General features: G+C 52.8%; 2 protein-coding genes across 3 annotated transcripts in view; one reads left to right on the top strand and one right to left on the bottom strand.

Moving 5' to 3' along the window:
• Positions 1 to 8,946, bottom strand: part of UBE2O (ubiquitin conjugating enzyme E2 O) — a 62,543-nt gene extending 53,597 nt beyond the window's left edge. Inside the window, exon 1 of one of the 2 annotated variants that reach the window (XM_054645357.2) lies at positions 8,514 to 8,946. In XM_054645357.2, coding sequence (XP_054501332.2) covers positions 8,514 to 8,888 — 375 coding nt within the window. In that variant the 5' untranslated portion in view covers positions 8,889 to 8,946. Of the gene's footprint in view, positions 1 to 7,265; positions 7,356 to 8,513 lie in introns of those variants that run through there. The other variant, XM_054645358.2, reaches the window with a different exon arrangement.
• A 5,750-nt stretch (positions 8,947 to 14,696) lies between these two features.
• On the top strand, positions 14,697 to 24,758 carry AANAT (aralkylamine N-acetyltransferase). Its single transcript, XM_077188274.1, has 4 exons — positions 14,697 to 17,337; positions 20,588 to 20,888; positions 21,590 to 21,744; positions 23,506 to 24,758. Exons 2-4 carry the CDS (start codon positions 20,732 to 20,734, stop codon positions 23,809 to 23,811), a joined length of 618 nt encoding a protein of 205 aa, XP_077044389.1. The 5' UTR covers positions 14,697 to 17,337; positions 20,588 to 20,731; the 3' UTR covers positions 23,812 to 24,758.
• Positions 24,759 to 24,936: the final 178 nt, after the last annotated feature.

The raw sequence follows: 24,936 nt of genomic DNA, 5'->3' as shown, positions 1-24,936 counted from the left end.
TTTCATCTTCAAAAGCAGACAGAAGGGCAAAGCCAAAGGACAAGCAGGGCCTTGCTGGAAATGCCATCAACTCTCAACAAAAATATTAAGCAGTGCTCTGTGCACACTCACTCCAAATACTGAAAAGCAAAGATGTGAGGGCAGAGAGCAGAGGCAGCACTGGGCACTTGGGATGGGCAGAGCCCCTCACACTCGGACACCCCTGTCCAGCAGCAGGTAAAGCAAAATAGCCATTTTAGTGCCATGAGGGTACATGAAAATACAAAGGCTCCTGGGTGATCAGTACTACTCAAGCTCCAACTGTTTCTGTACAGCTGCTGCCAACAATTTCACCAAGGACTGAGACCTAGGACCAGTCCTCTAACAACACATCTTGAGCCAAGAGGTCTGAAACACCCACTTGATTCTAGAAACACCACTATGAACTAACTTAAGAGTTAATCTTGGCTGTTCCTTACTGACTACACTTTTCATCCAGCCTTGCAAAACCCCCAGCTCACTAGATTTCCACCTAAACTAACTTTTAAAATACTGGGTTACTCAACATAAGTGAAACCAAATCAAACTTGAGTTACTCAATGCCAAGTCGGGAGTTCCCAAGCATCCAATTTCACCCATACACCAAATATCCAATGTATTGTGGCTCTGCCTGAGAGAAAATTTCCCAGACAAATCTCTAGCTGTAACTGCTCTCAGGAATGTCAAAAAGTTTTTCCACTGAGCAGCCAGGTCATGCTCTTGAGCCCTGGAAATGGTCAAATAGAGAAAGCACTGAGCACACACCAGGAAAACACCACCTGGCAGCACTAATGCTGCCTGTCTTACCCAGAGTCACCTGAGGGGAGAGATTCTGTCACCTTTCCAACACCCACTGCCACATCAGAGCCCAGGAAATGCTTTGAAGATGAAAAGTGCTACTTATTTGCTAAGTATCCTTTATCAGCAGAAAAGCAGCACCGTTTCTTACACCCAAATGATTCATACGCAAAGTTCTTTTATTATCAAAGAAGTTTTATCCTTTCAAAAGTAGGTAAAAAATAAATCAGTCATGATGGAACTAATTCCAGCTCACCCTATTAGTGTATTTTACTGAGCAGAAGACTCATCATCCACTGACAAATGACAACTGTACCCAGTCACTTCCACAGGAATAAGGTACCAGAACTCCCAGCTCCAGGCTAAGAAAAAGTTAAAAGCCTTAAGCTCCTCATCTTTTCAGCTGGTGATTAAATAGCCCTCTTCAGTTGTCTGTCTCCAAACCCCTCACAAGCAGAAAAGCTAAAGGTTTTACAGGCAGCATAAGAGCAAACCACTGAGACTGTGTCTGATGTGTGCTGAATACAGAACCACACGGTACCACTGCTGCAGTTTCATTGTACAAAACCAATCCTGCTTAATGGACCAAGGCTATGGCTGTGCAGCTTCTCTTCAACTCAAGAGGCTGTAACCAGAGGCTGTGAAGTGATACCACTGCAAATGCAAGCTGAGCATGGTTTCCTTGTTCCTAATGTACTCCTGTGAATTTCATTTTTCCTGGCCTGAAAGCTACAGTAAGACAGCAAGGGCTCCTGTCCTCTCCTGGCCTGCTCTGCTGCCAGTCCTTGGTCTCACCTCCTGCCCACAGCCTCCACACTGCCCATTCTTTCACACAGAGAGCACCAGCACCAGCTGCTGAGGAAAGAAACAAAACTCATGATTTTAAACACAATGGCAAAAGCATGGAAAAAACCCAGCTCTGCAATCTCAAAGAAGCCTACCTACCTAGAGCATCCAACATACATCATCAGGGAGCTGGTTGTTCGAACTCTTTGAAAAACTGGACAGATTATTTATGGTGTAGCTTGATGTGTCCCACTTTCAAGATCTCAGCATATGTGCACAAAAAGCATTTTGTATCTTGGCTTCTACCTTGTATATCCAAGCAACCTGTATGGCAGCAGCTAACACAGCAAGCAAACCCAAAAATCCACCAAAACTACAGAGGCTCTTCAAGATACTGGTCTAACACACCACTTCCACACATTAACTATTCATTTGTTAAATTTTAGACCAGCAGGTCAGCAGGTCCACACTCCTATCTCACAGCACAAAAGCATCAATGCTATTTAGCTAAAGTCTTCCCAGTAACCTGAACTGAACTGCAGCTCCCTGCAGTCAGAGCTTCTCTGGTACAACCTGCACCTGACTGATGGAGAGGGTTGAACAAAGCATAAAAGTGATGCCACTTCTTTAAAAAGCAATCCAAAACATGTACAGAGCTACAGGTTTCTTAGCTTCAAATCTGTCTACTCTCAACCCATGGTTTTGGCCTCGACCTACAGGTCATTCTGTGAGAGGAAGAAACTCCATCTGCAGGTCCTTATTGGATCTCTCCTTTATGTTGCTCTAAATCCTAATACAATTAAGGGCAGAAAACAAAGATAACATCACCAATCCTTCCCCTTCCTCTCCTGCACACACATATATCCAACACAGTTACCAAATCAACATCCAGCACCACCATATTAGTTTCCATCTACACCACACATGAAGATTTGAGCCCAATAAATGCTCACAATTTCCTCTTGTGTCTCTTCCATGGCCTGGTTCAAGTGCTCCCAAGCATGGGGCAGAAAGCACAGCAGATACATGACTCCAGCCCTTTCTTTTGGCCAGATGTGCAGTCAGACACACATGGGAGGTAACAACAATCCTGAAATGCACAGGAAGAGATGCCTGCTGTCCAGAAATGCATCTCCAACTGCACCAAGCTGGGCTGTGTGTACTCTGTACCACCACAGGATCTTCTGAAATTCAGTCAGCACAGACCAGAAACAGCATTAAAGCTAAAAAGACACCTGTCAACTTGAAACTCAAGCACACCTGAAAGTGCTGCAGCTATTACAGTAACCTGCAATCCCCAGCATCTGTACTGTCAAAACCACATGCTGTTCATAGTATTTTATGTTTTTAATCACCCCTAACAATCATTAACCCCTCAAAGTTTCCTGCTCCTTTCACAGAAACATTTAACATTCAGAAAGAAAAAACCCTATTCCCAGTTCCAGGATATTGTCACATTAAGAGAAACTCACTTTTGCTTAACTTCACAAATTCAAGTTAGCAGAATATTTTTGATTCAGACATAAGCATGCACATTTCTATTTAGCAGCTTAAAAGCAAATGGAAGAAAGCTCAAACATTACCATGGAGCTTCCCTCCAGGTTTGTTTTTTTCCCCTAGTAGTCAGCATTCTCATACCTTGGCACAGGTCTAAAGGTCTCAGGAATGGGACACACCAGCTACGTAAGGTAGAGCCTGAGCTGAGTTACAGGTCAGGTACTCTGGAGAACCATGTAAAACACAGAAGCTGAGCCATCATCTCACATCTCAGTTCCAGGAAAGTCAGGACTGCCAACCTCAAAAGGAAGCACAAGGATTTCAGCTCAAATGATCAGCTCCTGTACTCAGGATGACCTAAACACAGGTCCCTTTGGGCAAAGACCCTGCACAGGGTGGGAGGTAACAGCAGAATGGAAAAAATGAGGCAGGGTTTTCCTAAGTAGCATTTAGGAAGGTGTCATCACCTTCTGAGCCTTTGAAATCCCCCAAGCAATTAAACAGTCAAAGGAGAAGAGGCTTTTAGCTTTCCAAACACCAATTATTTCCCACACCAACACAGATGTTGAACATTAAAAATAATGTCTTTCTTCTGAAGAGAGGAGAAGAGCTAAGAACAGCTGCCATAGGCAAGCAAGACCTTGTCCCAAAAACCATTTGTCAAAGCTGCTGCTATTTAACTTCAATAAAGAATCTTCAGCCAAAAAAGAAACTTGATAAAATTGCCTAAAGTCCCTTTTTTTTGCCAAAGTCTGCACTGGAGCTGCATCGCATCAGCAAATAAATTTGTATGAGAAAGCTGCAGCAAAATGTCTCACCCACACAGGTATTTCAGAGCCTGTCACGGGCATCGATTGATTCCTTCTAAAGCTTTTAGTGCACATTAGTTTGTTTACTAGTCCTAAAAGCATTACTAATTTAGTTTGGGGTTTTTTTAAGCTACAGCAGCACACTGAAAGGGAGCACACCTTGGAAGAGAGCACATCACCAACACTGCTTGCTTGAGGACAGGCTTCGCTCATTTTAAAAATAACACTCCTGTCTACATTTGGAATAATTATAATAAATGGCTTAGCCCAGATGGCCACTTTCAACTCCTGAATTACCAATTCACTCTGCACACAGTACACAAAGCAGTAACAATGTACAATATTTAGTACTCCTGAGACTTCCACACTGTGAATTGTGCCGGATTCCACTTTTGCAGTAAAATATTAATGATGATCCCCAAGTCTATATCACAAGAGCCAAACAAATCAAAGTAAAACAGAGAATTGACCCAAGGGTACCTAACCTTGCAATGGATACCCACAGGATGGAAAGGTCACACATTAATTGGTTCTATATTATGCAGAACTGCAAAAATTCCAGTAAGCCTTTCCTCTTCTGTCTCTAACAGCTACAAACATCAGGTGGTTTCAAAGAACCCCCCTGGGAGACTAACTGAAATGTCAGATGCAAGAAGAGGGTTAGATACAGCTTCCTCACGCAGTAAAACCCACTGTTAACAGTTTCTGGGCATGGGATTTGTGTGCTGCAACAAAACCAGAGTTTGGCTTTATGGCCAGCATTTCCTCACAGCCCCAAAAAGGATCCTGCTCTCCTCCTTCAATGTACCCACACTGCATCACTGCACTTCCAGATAGCCAACACCTCACCAGGTTTGAAGATGGAAGATTTTTAAGGCTGTTTTCATGCCTCAGCTGTAAATAAGTTGCAGAGTCACTAGCCAGGATTAGCATCTGAAGGGCACATGGGATCCCAGCAGTGAGGGCTCAGAGTGGCTGTGAATGGACAGAGGGAAAACAGAGCCTTGAGGATCTTCAGAAACTCCTCCTGTAACCCTGTATTAGATCCATGACCCAATATCTGAGGTCAGGAAATTACAGGAGCAAAAGGTAGAAAAGAACAGAAGGTCTGTGTGGGATGAAGCAGAGCTGAATTCATGGAGAGCCTTTTGGAGATAACATCAGATGATTTCCAGATAATGAGTTTATCAGCCACCAGCTTATGTCTGAGGAGTTTGAATCTGTTTCCAAAGCAAAGTTGACTGAGGTAAGAGAGTCATCCAAACTAAATCATATTCTGGACCTTACAAAAAATGCTGTGAAAAACTTTTATAAATTGCACCTGGACTCTTAGAGCAAACCTGGAGTCCTGCAGTGGTCCCTGCACATCACCCAGCACTGCCAGGGTATCACAGCATCACACCAAGCCCTAACTCCCAGAGGCAGGCACAGGGAACTTGGGAGGCCTGGCTGGTTGAAGGCCTTCAGATAAGGTGCTGAAACACAACACCTGCACTTTCCCCCAGCTGCACAAGAGGCCGATCTGCCTTGCCCAGGCTTTATGGAAATGAAAGGTCACAGAGAGCTCTGAGGCTTTCAGGGGAGAGGCAGGAGGAAGGGCAGCAGCATTTTAAAGTCCCCAGAGCCTGACTAACACCTAGTATGTTCAAGCATTCCCATAAGGTTCCCAAAGGCAGCTCAAGTGTGCAGTAGGAATGCTGAACTACAGCGGAGAGATCCTGAAATTAAAATTCACCTGGGTCCCAAGAATTCCTGATAATTTATTAATAAAAGCATCAGGTGTTCACAGCAGTTCATAGTACTTCCAAACCTGCCTTCCAAATTATCTCCAGATATGGCTTTAGCCAGCCAGAGGAACTGCTCTGCAAATTTGTTGGGTCAGACAACACATGGATGGCAAATACATTTGGAAAGGGAAGCTTTCTCCTTCCAGGTCTGCTTAGGTTTTACAATACTCAGCAACAGTGATTTCCCAGTGTCTTAAATGGGTGATATGGCCATAGAGAGCAGGAAAGGAGCACTTGAAGCCAGAGAGAAAGAAATCTTGGCTCTTTTTATTCTCATCATTTTTATGCTGCTAATGACTATCAACAGGGGAACCAAAGGCAGGAATGTGCTCACATGCACAATTCTTGGAGGAGCTGGTGGAGCTTTGCACCAACTGCTAAGCTCAATCTCAAGAGAAAGTTTCTATTATTGATTAATATCAGTAATTGTGTGCCTGGGTTTAAGTGGCATTCTGCCACTTAAAAGATCTTCTGCCACCTGAAAGAGCAACAGCAAGTGTTGAACTTCCAGAAGCAACAGTGAAAATTACTGTCCAAGAAAAGACAGGAAAGCTTGAGGATTATTAATTAGGTACTTTTGACCTTTACACTGCTTTTTGACCTTTGCACTGGAAGCCAAAGGTGCTGTTTCACTTGGGTCAAAATTTCCAACAGCTTTATTTCTCCCTTGGTTACAACACTCACTGTATCCAACACACACACCAGGATTCCCAGATCTGAAGCACCGGACAAACAGGAGGCAGACAGGCAGCCAGCCTTCTGTGTGGAATCAGGATCTGACACACTAAATAGGCACAGAAACCCTGGCCCCAAGAGCACCTTTACCCTCTGCCCTTTTCAGATTTAAGGGAAATAAAAGAGTGCAACAAGCATCCTCTGGAGCCCAGGGTAGAGCTGTCACCTGGACAGGTTAATGTTTTAGGGACATCAAACAAGACCCTCACAGCCAAAAATGCTAGAGAGTCAGGAACAGCCAAAAGATGTACCTGTAGGCAACAGCACCAAAAAGCCAACTTTAGACCCAGGATAACCATATAACGCCTATGGTTTGTACCAGCAGGGACAATGACAAGCTTGTCAGGCTTACCTGGCTGGTTCTCACACATTAGTGGAACCCAAAAGAGGCTGGGTCAGCAGACAGCTAAAAAACCCAATTATAACCACAAAACCATGATCAGTCCCACTGCATGCTTCCAGTGGCGTCAGGTTTGTTTTGAGCAACCCCAAACTGCAGTGCAGACTGTACACAATGCCTCTCAATTTGGTTAGTGGGCAGCTTTCCAGAAAAAAAAAAAAAATCAATAGAAGTACACCTAAATTTCTCTAGCACTCAGGAAACTTCTCCCCAGGGTCCATTACCCGAGTGGTAAAGGCACCTACACCAGGGCAGCAGCACTAAAAGGGAAAACAGACAGACTGTTTATTTACATAAGTGTCTTTGATTTCTGATCCTCCTCAGTCCAGCTTTTTCTAACACTGCAATGGGTGCAGTTAGCAAGTGACTGAAGTCAGAGCTAACACTTCTGGATTTAGGAACCCAACAGCACCAACTAAATCCATGTTTACTCACCCAAATGGAGGTGGCTTTGTTTAGATGCTGAAAACCAAACTCAACTTGGGACAAATTTTTGCTGCAACAACACATGAAGATTTTACTGGAAGGTTGCAGTGACTGAATTATGGAGTTTTTCTAGAGAAAAGAGGTGGGTTTCTTTTTAAGGTAGAAATGCATAACATGGCAGTATCTTTTCAGAATACCTGTTTTCGTTTTCCTTATCTCCAAGCAGTCACGTGTCTAATGACACTACCACCTAAATTTAGCTCATTCTGTAGCACTGGCAATCCTAGCGATGCCTTTAAGACTGCAACACACCTTTCTTCCTCTCAGTCTCCCCTCTCTCCTGCAGGTGTGGGGCTGTTTCTGGGCCAGCAAAGCAGACGGTTCTCCACTGAGAACCTCCTGCTTTCCACTGCCAGCCCAGAGGAGCAGGGGGAGCCTGCGGGGACAGTGCAGGCACCCGCTCTGCTCAGTGCAACGCCCATCCCTGGCAGCCCCTTTGTGCTCTATCACAGTGCCCCCCTCGCCCGCTTTTGTCTCTGAACTGTCAGTCAGCCTGGGCTAAAACCCCAGGCCACAACAACTTTGGGAAGTGGGAATATTCCAAGGCAGACCTACACCTTGTGGCTCGTCAGATATAATTAAGATGCCACAGATTTACGTGCAACTCATTAGCAAGGGGTAAATGCTCACGTAAACAAGGGCAGATCCAAACCATGTTTGCTTCCTGCTGAAATCTTTATCCAGGGGTGGTTTCCCTGCTCAACTGCTGACTCCCCTAGAACAGGCGGTGACGACACTGTTCAATAAAGGCTGAGACACTGGCCTACAACTCCAGAAGTAAGAGCTGACTGGAAGTTCGCTCAAATCACCTTCACAGGCCCGCTTCTCCTTATGCCAGCAAGCCCCAGTGCCTGAGCAGAGCAGCCGTGCTCTGCCATCAGCGCAAGGCAGCGGCAGCATCCATGCTGGGCTGCCAGAGGGAGCGTGATGAAGGGAGGGAAGGGGATTTCACACTCTGGAGAACACCGTCCCCCTCCCCGCCCCGGCTGCTCGCCGCACGGGCGGGCGTCACGGCGGAAACGGGGCAGCAACCTCCGCCTCGGGAGCCTCCAACGCACCGACCCCGCAGCCCCGCAGGCCGTGCAGGCCCTGCCCCAGGAGGCCTCCAAGGCGGCGCCCCGGTCGTGCAACCGGCGCCAGCCCCCCGGAAGGGACCCGTGCCCGTGCAGGCCGCGGGCCGCCCCCCGCCCCGGTTACCTTGGTCTCCTTGACGTGCTGCTTGATGCCCTCCGGGTACCACTGCACCCGCACGTAGCCCCGCCGCAGCGGGCTGGCGCGGCCCTCCTCCCCGCCGGCCCCGGGGCCTCCCGACTCGGAGCCGCCCGAGCTGGCGGCGCCGCCGGCCGCGGCCCCGCGCCCGCCCTCCTCAGAGTCCTCCTCCGAGTCCTCGCCGTGGATGAGGCGCACCAGGCCGAAGCGCACGGAGCCGCGGTAGCGGCCCGACACCAGGTCGTGGGAGAACAGGAGGCGCTGGGAGCCGCCCGGCGGGGCGGAGAGGGGCAGCGCGGCGGGGGGAGCCGGGGGTGCCGGTGCCGGCGGTGCCGGTGCCCCCTCCTCGGGCTGTTCCGCCATGGCGCCGGTGAGCGGGAGCGCGCGGCCGGCAGGAGGGGGAGGGCAGAGGAGGGGCGGCAAGTAACGGCCCAGGGGCGGGGTCACGAGAGAACACGCCCACAGCGACCACAGGCCACGCCCACAGGGGGCGGGAGGGCGGGACCGGGGGCGGGACCGGGGGCGGGGTGGGACCGGGGCAGGGCAGGGGCGGGGGCGGGGCGGGACCAGGGCAGGGGCGGGGCCAGGGCGGGGCCGGGGGGGCTGCGCTGCGTTACCGGCCCCGGGGCGGGGGGGCTGCATCGTCTGCTGGTTCCCGGGAATGGGGATTGCATCATCGCCCCCAAGGAAGGGGGGGGGGCTGCATCCTCCTCTGACCCCCAGGGGTGTGGGGCTGCTCTGCATCATCCCCGAGGATTAGGGGGCACTGCATCATCATCCCCAGGGATGGGGGCTGCACTGCATCATCATCATCCCCGGGGATGGGGGCGGCTGCACCGCCCCCTGATGCGGGGCTGCACTGAATCGTTCTCTGACCCCGGGGATAGGGGGGCTCTGATCCCCAGGGATGTGGGGGCTGCACTGCATTGTCCCTGAGCCCCAGGGATGTGAGGGCTGCAGTCCATTGTCCCTGAGCCCCAGGGATGGGGGGACACTGCAGTGCATTGTCCCTGAGCCCCATGGATGGGAGAGCTGCACTGCATCGTTCTCTGAGCCCCATGAATGGGGGGACCCTGCACTGCACTGTCCCTGAGCCCCAGGGATGGGGGCACCCTGCACTGCATTGTCCCTGAGCCCAGGGATGGGGGGCACCCTGCAGTGCATTGTCCCTGAGCCCCATGGATGGGGGGACCCTGCACTGCATCATTCTCTGAGCCCCATGGATGGGGGGACCCTGCACTGCACCATCCCCCAGTTCTCAGTCGCTGGGGGCAGCCCTGCATCACCCCCTGCTCCCCGGTGATGGGGCTGTGCTGTTCACAGACCCCTCTGCCTGGGCACAGCTGAGGGTCCATCCTGGCACTGGGCACTGCTCGAAGCTGGGAGCTGCTCTCCAGCTGACATCAAAGCCTGGTCTTGCTTTTCATGGCTCCTAGAAGCCCTCATTAGGGTGTGCAAATGAGCAGAATATTTGGCTTCGTTGACTCTAAGGATTTTTCCCCTCTGTCTGCAGAGATTTTGTAAACAGAAAAGGTTTTTTTGGGCAGGTCCTGCTGCTCTGACAGGCAAAGGACTAAAGGAATCCAAAATAGCCTTCACTGGCTATCTTTTACCACAGCACATCCTGCCTCTTCCCTCCCTAGACCTTCCTGCCTGTGCAGCACTGGCTTGAATATCAAGAAAATGCCTGAAATCCTCAGCCTAATTTGTTCTCTTGCAGAAAAAACCCCAGGAGCAGCAGAGCAGTGTTTTCCCTCTTGTCCTCTCCCTCCCAGACTGCTCTGCCTTGGCTGGATCAGCCAGCTGGCTTTCAGTCCACCCTTCAAGGTTTCTCCTTTTAGGAAAAGCAACCAGGATAAAGGTCTGCCTGTGCTCACCTCCTAAATTCTGGAAGCCTCTCCTCAAGATTGGGAATTTCCAATCTTGCAAATGGCCCTAAAGCCCTGGGAAGCAGCTGAGAAGAGGCTGGGCAGGCAGAGTGTGGGTGATGGGTGCGCTGGGAGCTCTGTCCAGCTCCTCACTACCCTGGGTGAGGGTGGCAGGGCAGCAGGATGCTCAGAGGGATGGAGAGGTACAAACTGTCCTGCCTCCAAATCAGGGAGTGAAGCCCTCCAACCCCTGTCTGCTCCCAGGCCAAGCCAGCCTCCACCCCAGCATTTAATCACTCCCCACAGCATGCTGTTAATCAGAAAGGCACTCTGCTAACCTGATTCCTTGCTGGAGAAGTTTTGGCTTCAACCCCAGGGATAAGAAACAGAATAGAGCTAAAAGGGACCATTGGGTGGCTAAATAGCAGCATGGCTCACAGGGAGAGGCAGTTTAAATATCCACTCAGTGCCACTGTGGAACTGCAGCTGTTTCCAGGGATGTGCTCCTGGGAATACAGACCTGCATCCACATGCCCTGACCTCTGTGGACAAGCTGTAGGGTTGATAGGCAGCATTCAGAACTTCTAGAGCACGAGTGCCTCTGGCATGAGGATTTCACCCTCTGAGCATCACTGTGTTGGAGGGGGGAGCATGGCACATCTCCCCAGGGCATTCATCCAGCCCACCTGGAGCTGTGGACAAGGTTCCAACCCCTCTCCCTCTGTAGCCAGGGAGAATTGTGCCTTTGTGAAAGCAGAATCAGGCCTTTGGGAAAGGCAGAAGGTGCCCTTTGGCTTCATTTAATCCGATGCCATGTCTCCTCGAGGTTTCAAAGCAGAGCTTTATCCAGCACAGCGATGCTCCTCATCATCTCCTTAATGTACATTGCAACAGCCACTAATAAAATATAGATACAGTAATGGGCACAATCATGTGTGGAGATGGAAACCGTCCCTCTTCAGGGCTATTATGTGCTGAAGAGCAGTGGTGGGGTTTCAGGTAGCCACAAATAGCCAGGAAAACAATCACATTATACCCCTGACCGGGCTCACGGCAGGGGGACTGTAATGGGGACAAGTCAGGGCTGTTTGCTCGTTAGCTGGGTGTGTTTTTGCACTCTGATCCCTGCTGGAGCTCTGATACGCTTCCATCAGGAAGTGCCACTGAAGGAGGACTGATTGCTTTTTTTAGGACACAAGAGCCCAGGGCCTTGGCTGTCACAGCACTGACGGCCTGCAGATTTTACAGTGCCTGGGTGTCAAAATGAGCCTCTCCTGTTTAACATCACTATCCTGATGTCCACTGAGGCACTGTTGGGCTCTCTCTCGCTGGTCACAGTGACCCCAAGATATGTTAGAAAGTCTCTTTTCCCAGCCCGGCGCTTGAAGAAGGAGTCAGGGCTCTTCATTTCTTGGTCTCAAGGTTGTTTATTGTACCTTATCTATAAAATTCTTTCTCCTGTCCAGCTGAGGTCCATTCAGCAAGACAGTCCAGGCACTCTGCCTGCCCCTGGGGCGGTGTTTTTTATACTAAAAACTACATATACAATATTTACAACTACTTTCCAATACCTATCACCTATGTTAGACAGTGAGCTTCTACTCTAAACCAATCTGTAAGTGCCAACATCACAGCAGAAGATGGAGGCCAAGAAGAAGAAGAAGGAGAAAGGCTGGACACACCCAGTTCCCTCCATCTTGAGGGAGGGAATCCCCTTGAATCCCCCATTCTAAAAACCCCAAATCTACCTTTTCACCTTGTGATAAATTCACTATTATTCTACTTAATTTGTCATGGCTTGCAGATCTTCATCTAAGGTTGGTAATTTGCTCCATGGGTCATAATCAAAACCACAGGCATTTTTGGGTTCTGTGCCAGGGTCTCTGAGACCCCTGGCAGGGGTCTTGGCTGCTCAGGACAGCCAGAGGGATGTCCTGGGTCCTCACAAGGCACCTCTGCAAGCCCACACCACCCAGCAAGACACACAGGACTTGTACAAAGTGACACATGGCAAGCAGCCTCCCTGCCCAGTTTAGGGACAATTCTTGCTGGTAAGGCTGTTTTGGGAAGGGATGGCCTTTACTCTGCAGGAGAACATCCTCCCTGGAACCAAGCTGTCCCTGTGATCTAACCACCTTATGGCACTTAGGTTAGATCACCAGCATCTCCCTGCTGAGCTACTGCTGCCCAGAGGGTGTGTCACAATGCCCGGAGGGTGCCAGAATGCCCAGAGGGTGCCAAGATGCCCAGCAGGTGCTGGGGTACCCAGGGTAGCCCTTATCTCCCTGTAGAGATGCTGCTGAAAAGCAAGCCCTGCCCTTCCTCCTTGGGTCTCTCCCAGGGTCTCTTTGCTCAGGGTTTGAGGGCCAGGTGCTGGGGTGCCCACAGGGTGCTGGGGGGGCTGCCAGGTACTGGAGGTACCCACAGGATACAGGGAGGCGTGGCAGCGCCAAGGATGCCAGCAGGGTTCCAGGATGTCTGCTGGGTGTCGGGGATGTCCCCAGGGCCTGGAATGCCCGCTGGGTGCCGGGATGGGCCCTGGGGATCCCGGAGGGTGCCAGGTGCCCGGTAGGTGCCCGCAGGGTCCCGCGGTGCCCGCTCGGTGCCGGTGCCGGGCTGCGGCCGGCGGGGCTCTGGTGCCACCTCGTGGGCTGTCGCCTCCCGGCGGCTCCGCTCCGGCGCGGGGAGCGGTGACACCGGCCCGTGGCTCCCCAGGGGCAGCAGCTCCGCTCGGAGCCCCGCGGCTGCGGCCGGGCCGAGGGCTCCGCGCTCAGGTACAGGTGAGCTCTGAACCACCCCTGCTCAGCCCTCAGGTAGAGGTGAGCTCTGAACCCCCCCTGCTCAGCCCTCAGCTGCAGGTGAGCACTGAACCCCCCCTGCTCCGTGCTCAGGTACCGATGAGCTCTCCATCCCCGCTGCTCCGTGCTCAGGTGCAGGTGAGCTCTGAACCCCCCCTGCTCCGTGCTCAGCTGCAGGTGAGCTCTGAACCCCCCCTGCTCCGTGCTCAGGTACAGGTGAGCTCTGAACACCCCCTGCTCAGCCCTCAGGTGCAGGTGAATGCTCCATCCCCCCTGCTCAGCCCTCAGGTACAGGTGAGCTCTCCATCCCCCCTGCTCAGCCCTCAGGTGCAGGTGAACGCTCCATCCCCTCTGCTCCTCTCTGCAGCCCCTCCTTGGCCAATCCTCCCCGTGTTTCCCTCTTTTGCTTTGCAGAGGCACAGAGTTCCTGTCCTTTCCCTGCTGGGAAGAGCTGGTGCCTTCAGGAAAGGTCTTTCAGAGCAGCTGGTGTCACAGGGAATGCATGCAGACCCTCCCCCAGGGAGAGCTGGGGGTTTATCTTCATCATCACTCAGACAAACAGCTCAGCAGGAGTCCCTGTGTCCCCATTAACATCAGGGAACAGAAATGTGAGCAAGCGATGCAGCATATGGCAATCCTTCATCCTGTCCCTGTGGTCCCAGAGAGCCTCTGGAGGCTGGGTGGGCAGGGAAGGAGATGCTCTGTGGAATCCCTTCCACCTCAAGCCATTCCATGATCCTGCAGGAATTGTGATTACCCAACCCTTCCCCCTCTGGCTGTGCTGCCCTGACCAAACACTGCTGGCTCTGCTGCAGAAAACTCAGAGCAGCATCACCTTGTGCATGAACAAACAACTCCATGTGAGCATGATCCTCCTCCTCTCCCTCCTCTCACCCTTTTCACTGAGACCAAGACCTCAGAACTCCCCCAATGGCCTTGGTCCAGGCTCAGCCTTGCCCTCCAGGATTTTTCTTCCCCATGGATGGTATCTGATCCCCACCATGTCCAGGTCACCCTGGCTCCCAGCAGCATGTGCCAGGTTTAGGGCTGGATCAAGGACAGGACAGATCCTGTAAGCAGCAGGATGCCCCAAAACTGCCATGCTGCTGGAACCTCCTCTTCCCAAAGCCACACTGGCTCCAAACTGCTTGGAGGTCTGGGTCTGAGGGTGGGGCTGCCACTGCTGAGCTCCTTCCCACCTGCCCAGCCCTCTCCTCCCAGAGGAGCTCCTGCAGCCCCCACTGACCCCCTTCCCCCAGGACTGTGCCATGAGTGGCTGTGACCTAGTTACAAACCCAGCTCACAGACAGGAGAGGAGGTTAATCAGCAGCACTGCTGTGCTCCAGGGAGGGGACTACAGAGGTCCTGGCTGGGTCCTGGCACCCATCTCCAGCTTTTGGCTAAAACCATTTGCCAGACTTGTTTGTTCTCCTTCCTCAAAGGTAGAAAAGCAGCAAGATACACCTGGCCTAAAAAGGTGTGACTGTGTTCACAGGGATCTGAGGATGAGGGAAGAGATGAGGATCTGACTCCATGTTTCAGAAGGCTTGATTTATTATTTTATGATATATATTATATTAAAACTATACTAAAAGAATAGAAGAAAGGATTTCATCAGAAGGCTAGCTAAGAATAGAAAAAGAAGGAATGATAACAAAGGTTTGTGTGTCAGACAGAGTCCAAGCCAGCTGACTGTGATTGGCCATTAATTAGAAACAACCACATGAGACCAATCCCAGATGCACCTGTTGCATTCCACAGCAGCAGATAATCATTGTTTCCATTTTGTTCCTGAGGCCTCTCAGCTTCTCAGGAGAAAAAATCCTAAGGAAAGGATTTTTCATAAAAGATGTCTGTGACACAAAGCCATGTGTTTATCCACTGCAGGTCAAAGCCAGAGTTCAAAGCTGTTCCTCTAACTATTGCTGAGAACCCAAAAAAGCTGTGAGTAACATCCCTTCATCCTTTCATCCCTTCCCCAGCTCCCTGAGAGTGTCTGTGGGGAGAATCAGTCCCACCACTGATGGGCCAAAGGGAATATGCCAGAGGGAAGACGTATACATGTATATTTGCATGTTATTCATGCTATAGATATACATATATAAACACCTCAGAGCACAGAGCAGAACTGGCCCCTCCAGGGCCTGTTCAGAGCATGGGGCTGGGGGCTGGCCACCCTCCACAGGAGCCCTGTGTTGCTATTTTGAAAGAGCAGCAGCTGGCAGGTTCCTAAACCACAATGTCCTGCTCCAGAGGAAGGGCTGGAAGCATGCTGGCTTCTCAGGAGCTGCTGGTGAATTAAAACCACTCCTGGCGGCTCGAGAGGGAGCACTGGGAGGTAGAAGCAGCAGGTGGGCAACCTGGCAAGTGCTGAGAATAGTGAGTATGTGCAAAGAGCCACGTCCTGCTGGGAAGTTACAGCAACAACAAGCAGCAGCACGAGTGATGGAAAGGAAGGAGGTGAGGGAGAAGGAAATCAGAGCCCTCAGCTGACCTTGCAGCAATGCCAAAGTGCAGAGCCCTGCTGCTAGGTCACTGCCAGGAAAAAAGCATCACCCTCTTGGAAAAGTGGGTCCCGATGGCCAAGCCAGAGGAAGGTGCTGAGCAGGGATGTAAACAGCATCCAGCCTGGGAATTATGCAATTACGTGAGTCTGAGAGAGAAACCTCTCCAGCGGCGTCACACAGGGAAGGATCCCGATGCCATCTGCATCCCGTGAGGGCAGACCCCGCCTCAGAGCCGGGGCTGCAGACACCACAAGCCGCTTAATCCGCTGAGCACCGGGATAATGGGGCTCGGCGGGGCCGGAGGAGCCCCTGAGCTGCCTGTGCACGGCTTCGTTCCCAATCCTGGCACAGGGGGGGCCAAGCCGTGATTCATCTGCCTCCCACATGTCGCCCCTCGCAGCAAATCCTGCCCGGAGATAATTGCTGCCTTCCTGAGCGGGTGCTCCAACAGAGGGACCGGCCCGGCTGCGGGGCCGCAGTGACAGCTCGGGGCTCTTTGAAGATGCTGAGAGAGCTGCTAAATATGCAAATCCAGGCACACTGCTGTGGCTCTAATTTAATGGAGTTGTTGACCCTCTGCAGCTGTGTGGGAGCAGGAAGAGACAGACTGTGGAATGCAGCATCCCTGATTGACTATTCCAGCCACGGGCCAAGCCCTGCTCTGCTGGGCTGTTTTAATGGCTGGGAGTTGATCCAAAATGCCATTTCTGAAGAGCAAAAAGCTGCTGGGTCATATTTCTGTTTCGATTCAATGAAAAAGCTTAAAAGAGAGAGATAAGGGTGTAGCTCCAGGTCTTTTCGTCCATGGCTGGAAGCTAAAGCAGGTCCAGAGCTGCCCTGGAAATGTCTCCAGTGGAGCAAAGCCAGCTCTGCCTCCTGCTCCAGGCTTCTTTCAGGGCTGCATCTGGTTCCCAATGATAATGATGATGCCAACATCGTGCTCCTGCCTGGGATAATCTCCCTTTTGTTACACGTGCCCTGATGGGGCCAAACATTGCTGGTTCTGCCTGTCCAGTTTCTTATGTAACAGCTCCCAGGGACAGAGGGCTGCATGGGGGAGAGATGCTTGGTTTTTGGAATAAGCTCCTTGGGCAAGAAAGCTTAGATATGACTCCCCATCCTACAAGGAGTCAGCTGAGAAACTCCCCCCAGCAGTGATCATGCCTGGCACAACCAGCAGCCTCCCCATCCTTCCCCAAACAAAGCTCATCCACTCTGGGCAGGGCTCCTGACGCTGTTGGAGAGGTCAGGATCAGAACAGGACAGTGCTCCCTTTTCCTGGCTGTCCCCTGCTCTCCCTGCCCAGCCCACAGAGCAGAGCAATCAGCTAAATGCTTTATCCCTCTGCAGCCAGTCACGCCAGGGGGAAAAAAAAAGAAAAAAAAAAAAGAAAGAAAGAAGCCTGAAGTGATCCCTTTGCTGGCCTGACACCTTAAAGCCTCTCACCTGTCCCTGTCTTTCATCAGAGTTCTAAACTCCTTAGGATGTCATCACGTGCTCCATAAATAACAAATATATATAAGCAGGGGCTGTGGAGGATGCAGCAGACAGAGGAGGGGAGGCAGAACCCCGGATCCTCCTCTCCTGCCAGCGCTGAGACGGCACCAGGCGGGCAGGAGCGGCTCAGCGTCCCCGGCTGGTAAGCACCCACATTCCTGTCACATCCCAGGGACACTGCTCGCCTCGGGGACAGCTCCTGGTCCCCTGGGCACTGCGGCTTGCTCCTGTGTCCCAGGATGGGGGAATTTCCCCAGAGGGGTGGGGGGTTGCTGTGCAGAGCTTGGCTTGCTGACAAGTGGTTTGGGCACAGGGAAGGGTGTGACTCTCATCCAGCCCCTGTCTCACCCCTACACTTCCAACATGTGCTTCCAAAACCCAGCTGTAGGGACTCTTCTCACTGAAACCCTCCCTGTTCTGGATGTGGGAAGAGCTTGAGATCTTTTGCACAGAGTATTTGATTTTAAGACTGGGTGAATAACTCTGTACTGTCAACTAATTTAAAAAAAATCCAGCTCCAAATCCAGGCAGACAATTCATAACTTAGTAAAAGATATTGCCAGAGGGGTTCTGTGCACCTGCCTGTTTATTTACCTGTGAGCATCTCTCTGTACCATGGGGATGCTCTGATTTCTGGTGCACAAACACAAGCGATGGCAGAAAAAATTTACAGAGCAAGCTCTTGGTTCACTGCTACAACACACAGACATAGTGGGCTCATTTCAGGCAGGTCTGGCAAGGAGTCACAGCACAAAATTCAGCCTGGGGTTTAAGTGACTTGAACAAATACAGAAGGCTTTGCTGGAGCATCAGAGGACAGATCTATGGAGAGAGAATTTTCCTCATTGCTGTTTCTCACTTACTCTGGGACCTGGGCAGAGTTTCCTTCACGTCTGCAGGTTTGATGCTTCCCATGGTCCCCCCATGGCTGTGGAGGGCTCGTGGTTTCTCCAGGGTTAAGGAGCACTGTTGGTTCCCCTGTGCTCTGCAGGTTCTGTGTATCCTCCCCAGAAGACCTTTGACTCTTCAGGGAGCTGAGAAGCAAAGCAAGAAGTTCATTTCCAGAAAACAAACATAAATATATCAGCCCTTCAGCTGTATAACCTGGGTTGGCAGGAATAACATGCTGGAGGGGAAAAATGCAAGGAAAACAAGCAAGGAGCAACCTTTCCCCTTCCCTGACTACTGCTCCAGGGTGTTGCTGGTTGGGGTCTCAGGCAATTCCTAAAAATAGCTGGAGGGACCTGATTGCCCTTTCCCAGTTTTCTCTGATGGGATTGGAGCAGCCACTTAAACAGGAGGTTTTGAATCTTCAGCTCCTTGGATGTCCCTGTGGAGACTTCCTGGGACTCTGTTTCCAGCCTCCATATGCTCTGGGATAAAGACTTGCTCTTGGACAGTGAGCACTGGATGGTGGCTATTGGAGAGCAAACACCCCTGAGGAACCTGGGCTGGTCCCTTTTCCCTGCAGGGGAGTGAACTGCATGACCTTTAACAGTCCTTTCCAACCCAAACCATGCTGTGATTCCACAATCCAGCTCCAAAATTCCCATGGAAACTGAAATGCTGGCCCTGCCTGAGGCCATATTAAACTGCCCTCTCTGCCCTGCCATCCCTGCACAGCCATCCCAGCCTGATCCAGCAGCATCTCCCCAGCAGCATCCCCAGAACTCACCCGAGGCCCTCAGCACCCCCAGGATCAAACCACCACTGCATTTTCAGGGTCCCCTGAGCTCACCCTCTTGCCTACTCCGGGATTTATTCATGCAGACGAGTCCCTAATCCAATTAGTGGGACGGGGAGTTCCAGAAGATTTGACAATAAGCTCTATGAACATTAGAGCCACCCCCAGTCCCCCAGCACCCCACTCTCCCTGCCAGCTCACCCTGCTTTGCTTCCCTGCTGCAGGTGCATGAACCACCCCTTCCCAGCATAACTTCAGTCAGTCCTTGGTGGCTGGAATGAGCACTGGGGATGCTAAATAATTCCCCTGCCAAGGAAAACCCTCTGTCCCTGATGGATCTGATCCCTCAGATACACACCCACAGCCAAACCAGCCATTCATTGAAAATAAATCCTGACCCCCCTGTCTCACCTCAGGCTGGATAACACTGGCATTTCAAGCATCCAGCCCTTGGCATTTCAGGATGGAAAATTCCCAGCTTGTGCCAGTTGTGCCCTGTGCAATGTTTGTGCTGGTAATGCTTTTGTTTCCATAAATCCTATTAGCTGGAGGCAAGCCTATAATTAGCAGGGAAAGCCAGCACCTCTGAAACAATAATCAAAAATGACCTGGCTTTGCTCTGGCTTTGCTGGAAATTGCTTGCATATTGCTCTGAGTTTGGATGGATGGTTGAATGGGTGCTCTGAAAGCCATTCCCACTATTTCTGTCTGCAGGATGTGTGTGCTTAGTGAAGTTATTCACCCAGTTTGTGGTTCTCTCTGGGTTTATTGACTCGGTTCACTCACACGTGAAAGCAGAGGCAGATTGAAGGCACAGGCTCTGATCCAGGTCAAGGGATTTGTCTGGGCTGTGCAGGATGGGTGCTGCCAGATGACCTGGGGTGCTGGTGACCCTCTTGGGGGAACCCATGTAGAAGGTGCAGTGTCCTGGGCTGTGTTGGGTGGGATCAGCTACCCAAAACTGCTGGGGCAGGGGGCAAAGCCTGAGGGCACCTCACCAGGGAGGACAGCCAAGGCCTTCAGCCTCAGTCACCTGCTCAGCCCTGCCAGGGATCCACCTCTGTGGGTGTGGACATGACCTGAGAAGCCAACAGAGGTGAAGCTGTGTCACTCACCTGCTCAGTGGGTCAGAGAAGGGGGTAAATCCTGCCAGATGGGGTCACTGACCTGCTCAGTGAGTCAGAGAAGGGGGTAAATCCTGCCAGCTTGTGCTCTGGAGGAGGTGGCTCTGGCTGCCTGACGTGTGTCCCTGTCAAGGTACCTCCGTGACCTCCTGCTCCAGCACAGCTGTGCTGTTCCACAAACACCAGAGCATCACAGGGAACTTTCACACAGATAGGTGCTTGTTTTCCAGCTCTTGGCTCCCTGCAGGCACATCCCACCCTGCCTGTCCCAGGGCAGCAGCTCCAGGGTTCTCCTGCCCGTCCCACTGCCTGGGGCTGTCATGGGCTGGGCAATGTTGGGCAGGATGCTCAGCCCCCCACCTGCTCCAGCTCTAGCAGCTCTGTCCCCTCTCCCTGCTCTGTCCCACCACCTGGATCACTATGCTTCTGTCCCCCTGGTCCCCGGGGTTTGCTCACAGCCAGTGCCAGCCTCCTGTGTCCCCAGCTCACAGCGAGGGCAGCTGGGCTCACTGGGGGTGGCTATTTGCTGGGTATACAAACAGGAAAAGGGGGGAAAGCAGCCTAATCCTGTCTGTGAACAACAGATACTTCTGCTGGCTAACGGTGCTGGAGGAACTCGGCTGGAATAAAGGGTGCGGGAGCCGGCAGGGGCTGCCCCGAACCGAGGGAGCGGCGGGAAGCCGGGCAGGAGGAGCAGGAGCAGGAACAGCAGCAGGAGGAGCAGGAGGATGCCGGCACTCAGCGCGTTGCCGTTCCTGAAGCCGGTGCAGCTGCGCTCGCCCCGCAGCCCGCCCGGGGGCCAGCGCCGGCACACGCTGCCCGCCAGCGAGTTCCGCTGCCTCGGCCCCGGGGATGCCGCCAGCGTGTTCGAGATCGAGCGCGAAGGTACCGGAGATTCTGCCTGCTGCCATCAGCCGGGTCCCCTGGCGTCTGTTTCCAGTCTCTTGTGCTCCTTGTAGTCGTGAATTCCCCTGTGGGTGCCCCTCGTGGGATGGATGCAGTGGTCCTGGCCACCGCGGGCTCCCTAATGAGGTGGAGGATCTGTGGTTAATGAGCTGGAGAAGCACGGCCCCAGCTCACCCTGGGAGGTGATGCTGAGTAGGACCCCAAAGCAACCCTGTGAAAGACAGGGTAGGAAAAGGGGAAGTGGGAGGAAGGACACCACGCTCTGCCTCCTCCTGCACAAGGGCACTTTGAGGTGCCACCCTGGAAACCTTTCCCTGTTTCCTTCACTGTAGCTTCCCTCACCCAGACTCACCCAGCCCATTTCTCCCTCCTCTCCAAGGGCAGGGCAGCCAGGGAGATGCTGAGAGGGATGGCTCAATTCAGCACCAGCTGCTGTAGCTCTGGAACCAGCAGAGTGAGGAGCTGGTCATTGGGCCATGGGGAACTGCCTCTGGAGAAGCAGAACTGCTCCCTGGAACCATCTGTGTCCCTCAGAACTCCTTTAGACCTCGCAGGCAGCAGGACACGTACCATGTCTCCCCATCACATCCCACTTTCCCTGCCCTACATCAGTGCTGGGAGTGTTTCTGGGTCGGGTGTGCTTTGTGTCTCTCACTGTGGTCACCATTGCCCCCCTCCAGCCTTTATATCGGTTTCTGGGGACTGTCCCCTGCACCTGGATGAGATCCGACACTTCCTGAACCTGTGCCCGGAGCTGTCCCTCGGCTGGTTTGAGGAAGGGCAGCTCGTGGCATTCATCATCGGCTCCCTCTGGGACCAGGAGAGGCTCAGCCAGGTATGACCCAGTCCTTCCCACCTCGTCCACCACAGGGAGGGCACCAGCTGGTGTGAGGGGAGCAATGCAGGGCACCTGGGGGCACCTCAGCCTCAGGGGAGAAGGGGCAAATCCAGCCTCAGGTCATTCAGTGAAGGGTGGGATAAAGGCAGGGGTGACTCTGCCCTCAGGCAGGATCAGGAGGTTCCATGGATCCAAGGGTTTGGCTTCTCCTTCTCCTTGAGACCCTCCAAACCCTGTCTCCTCCCAGGGAGGGGCTTGAGTGGCCCATCAAGGCACCAGCCCTGCCAGAGCCTGGGGACCGGGAGAAGCTCTCTGGGGCCCTGAGGCTACTCCCAAAATCTCCTCCCACAACTAACTGTTACAGGGCTGCTCTGGTAGAAATCAACTTTCTCATTAATTAATTTTAACCATGCTGTTAAAAAATATGCCAAGTAATTCCCCTCAACATTCATTTTAAAATTAAAAACCCTCTGAGGACAATGGGGGGAGCTGAGCAGGCATGGGGAGAGTCAGGACCCTTGTGACAGTGTTTATAGGGGTCTGAGGATGAAGGAAGAGACGAGGATCTGACTGCATGTTTCAGAAGGCTTGATTTATTATTTTATGATATCTATTATATTAAAACTATACTAAAAGAATAGAAGAAAGGATTTCATCAGAAGGCTGGCTAAGAGTAGAAAAAGAAGGAATGATAACAAAGGCTTGTGTCTCAGACAGAGAGTCTGAGCCAGCTGACTGTGATTGGCCATTAATTAGAAACACCCACATGAGACCAATCCCAGATGCACCTGTTGCATTCCACAGCAGCAGATAACCATTGTTTCCATTTTGTTCCTGAGGCTTCTCAGCTTCTCAGGTGAAAAAATCCAAAGGAAAGGATTTTTCATAAAAGATGTCTGTGACAGACCCTGGTTCTTTAGGGTGGGGAATAAGAAGCAGGATGAGACACCCTGGTCCTGCTAAGCCCTGTTTTGCCCTGGCAGGCAGCACTGACCCTGCACAAGCTGCAGGGCTCGGCTGTGCACAGGGCTGCTCTGGCAGAAATGAACTTTCTCATTAATGAATTTCAACCATGCTGTTAAAAAATACGCTAAGCAATTCCCCTCAACATTCATTTTAAAATTAAAAACCCTTTGAGGATGATGTGGGGAGGCGAATGGGCATGGGGAGAGTGAGGAGCCTGGTTCTTTGGGTATTGGAATAATTACCAATATAGCCAGATGGGACATGCCTGGGCTTGTCTGGCCCTTGCTGCTTGACCAAAGGCGGCAACTGTGGTGATTTCACCCCAGAGACACCTTTGGCCAGCTGTGTGCTGCAGCTGGGCGCTTGGGACAAGTCCAGGTATGCAGGAGCTCAGGTTTACCTCTGGTGGAGAAGCTTTAAGGCGATGGTGAAGGAAAAGGAGTCAGGTTCTGCTGGAGGGTTTCAATCCAGAGCTTTATTCTGGCTCACAGGCCTCTGAATGCAGCAACAGCTCCAACAGAACTCCCTGAACCGCATGGTTGCTGTTCCTTTTACCCCAGGGAGAGGGGTAGGGAAGGAAAATGAGGGACCACCAACCAGGTAGCAGGGGGGAGTCTCAAGGGACAAATGACACCTGGATGGTCCAATGTCCCCTCAGGGGTAGGGCATCTTTTGAACTCTGCCAATCACTTGACAGGCATGGGGAGAGCAAGGACCCTGGTTCTTTGGGGTGGGGAATAAGAAGCAGGACGGGACCCCCTGCTCCTGCTAAGCTCTGTTTCCCCCTGGCAGGCAGCACTGACCCTGCACAAGCCGCAGGGCTCGGCCGTGCACATCCACGTGCTGGCCGTGCACCGCACCGTGCGCCAGCAGGGCAAGGGCTCCATCCTGATGTGGCGCTACCTGCAGCACCTGCGCTGCCTGCCCTGCGCCCGCCGCGCCCTGCTCATGTGCCAGCCCTTCCTCGTGCCCTTCTACCAGAAGTGCGGCTTCCAGGCGCTGGGGCCCTGCCAGGTGACCGTGGGGGACCTGGCCTTCGTGGAGATGCAGCACGCGGTGCGGGGCCACGCCTTCATGCGCAGGAACAGCGGCTGCTGAGGCCCTGGGGCTGGGAGGCTGCAGCCCCTCTCCATGCCCAGACCCATCATCCCCAGCTGGCCCTGGATACAGCTGCTCCCTCTGCCACATCTGCCTTCCAGCCACACCAGCCTGGCCCCATCCCATCCCTGCAGGGCTGGGCACAGGAGCTCCCGTCAGGTCCTGCTGGAAGCATCAGCTCCCAGGGCTGGGCACAGGAGCTCCTGCCAGGTCCTGCTGGAAGCATCAGCTCCCAGGGTTGGGCACAGGAGCTCCTGCCAGGTCCTGCTGGAAGCATCAGCTCCCAGGGCTGGGCACAGGAGCTCCTGCCAGGTCCTGCTGGAAGCATCAGCTCTCTGGGCTCTGCTTGAGCTGCCCTGGCTGCAGGGCCATGAGTCCCCTGGGATGGAAAGGCTTTGCCCTGGGAATGGCTGGGAGGGCTCTGCTGGTCTGAGGACACTCCCACCCACCATGGTGTGCTGAGACACCCAGCAGAGCCCCTGCAAACACGTGCCCCAGCCTGGCACACCTCCCACCATCACCACCACCACGAGTGGAGCACACCATGGCCAAGCCCTCCCTGAGCAGCCCCCAGGCCAGGCGGGGGTTGTGGCAGCCACCCCTGCCCACAGCCATCCTTCCAGCCCCCTTGGAGCACACTCCCAGCCCACAGCCACCCTGAGCTGCACCTTGCAGAGCCTCCCCAGGGAACCAGCCCAAACCATTTGGTCCTCCCTGTCCCAGACCCACAACCAGCCCAGGACAAGCCTTTTGCAAACAACTCAGGTTGTTGGAAAGCAGTAAATAAAGATGTGGTGGTGATTTTCTACACAGCCCATGTGTGTTCCTGCCCTGCTTTGATCATGATCTCACCACAATGGCCAGAGGGAGGGCACCAGCTGGTGTGAGAGGAGCAATGCAGGGTACCTTGGGGCATCTCAGCCTCAAGGGAGAAGGGGCAAATCCAGCCTCAGGTCATTCAGTGAAGGGTGGGATAAAGGCAGGGGTGACTCTGCCCTCAGGCTGGCTCCATGGAACCTCCTGATCCTGGGGTTTGGCTTTTCCTTCTGCTTGACACCCTCCAAACCCTGTCTCCTCCCAGGGAGGGGTTTGAGTGGCCCCTCAGGACACCAGCCCAGCTTGTCC

The sequence above is a fragment of the Agelaius phoeniceus genome, chromosome 19, assembly GCF_051311805.1.
Source record: "Agelaius phoeniceus isolate bAgePho1 chromosome 19, bAgePho1.hap1, whole genome shotgun sequence".
NCBI classification, from domain to species: domain Eukaryota; kingdom Metazoa; phylum Chordata; class Aves; order Passeriformes; family Icteridae; genus Agelaius; species Agelaius phoeniceus.
The sequence above is the reverse complement of the archived record's forward strand: the minus strand, read 5'-3'. Positions and strand labels throughout refer to the sequence as shown.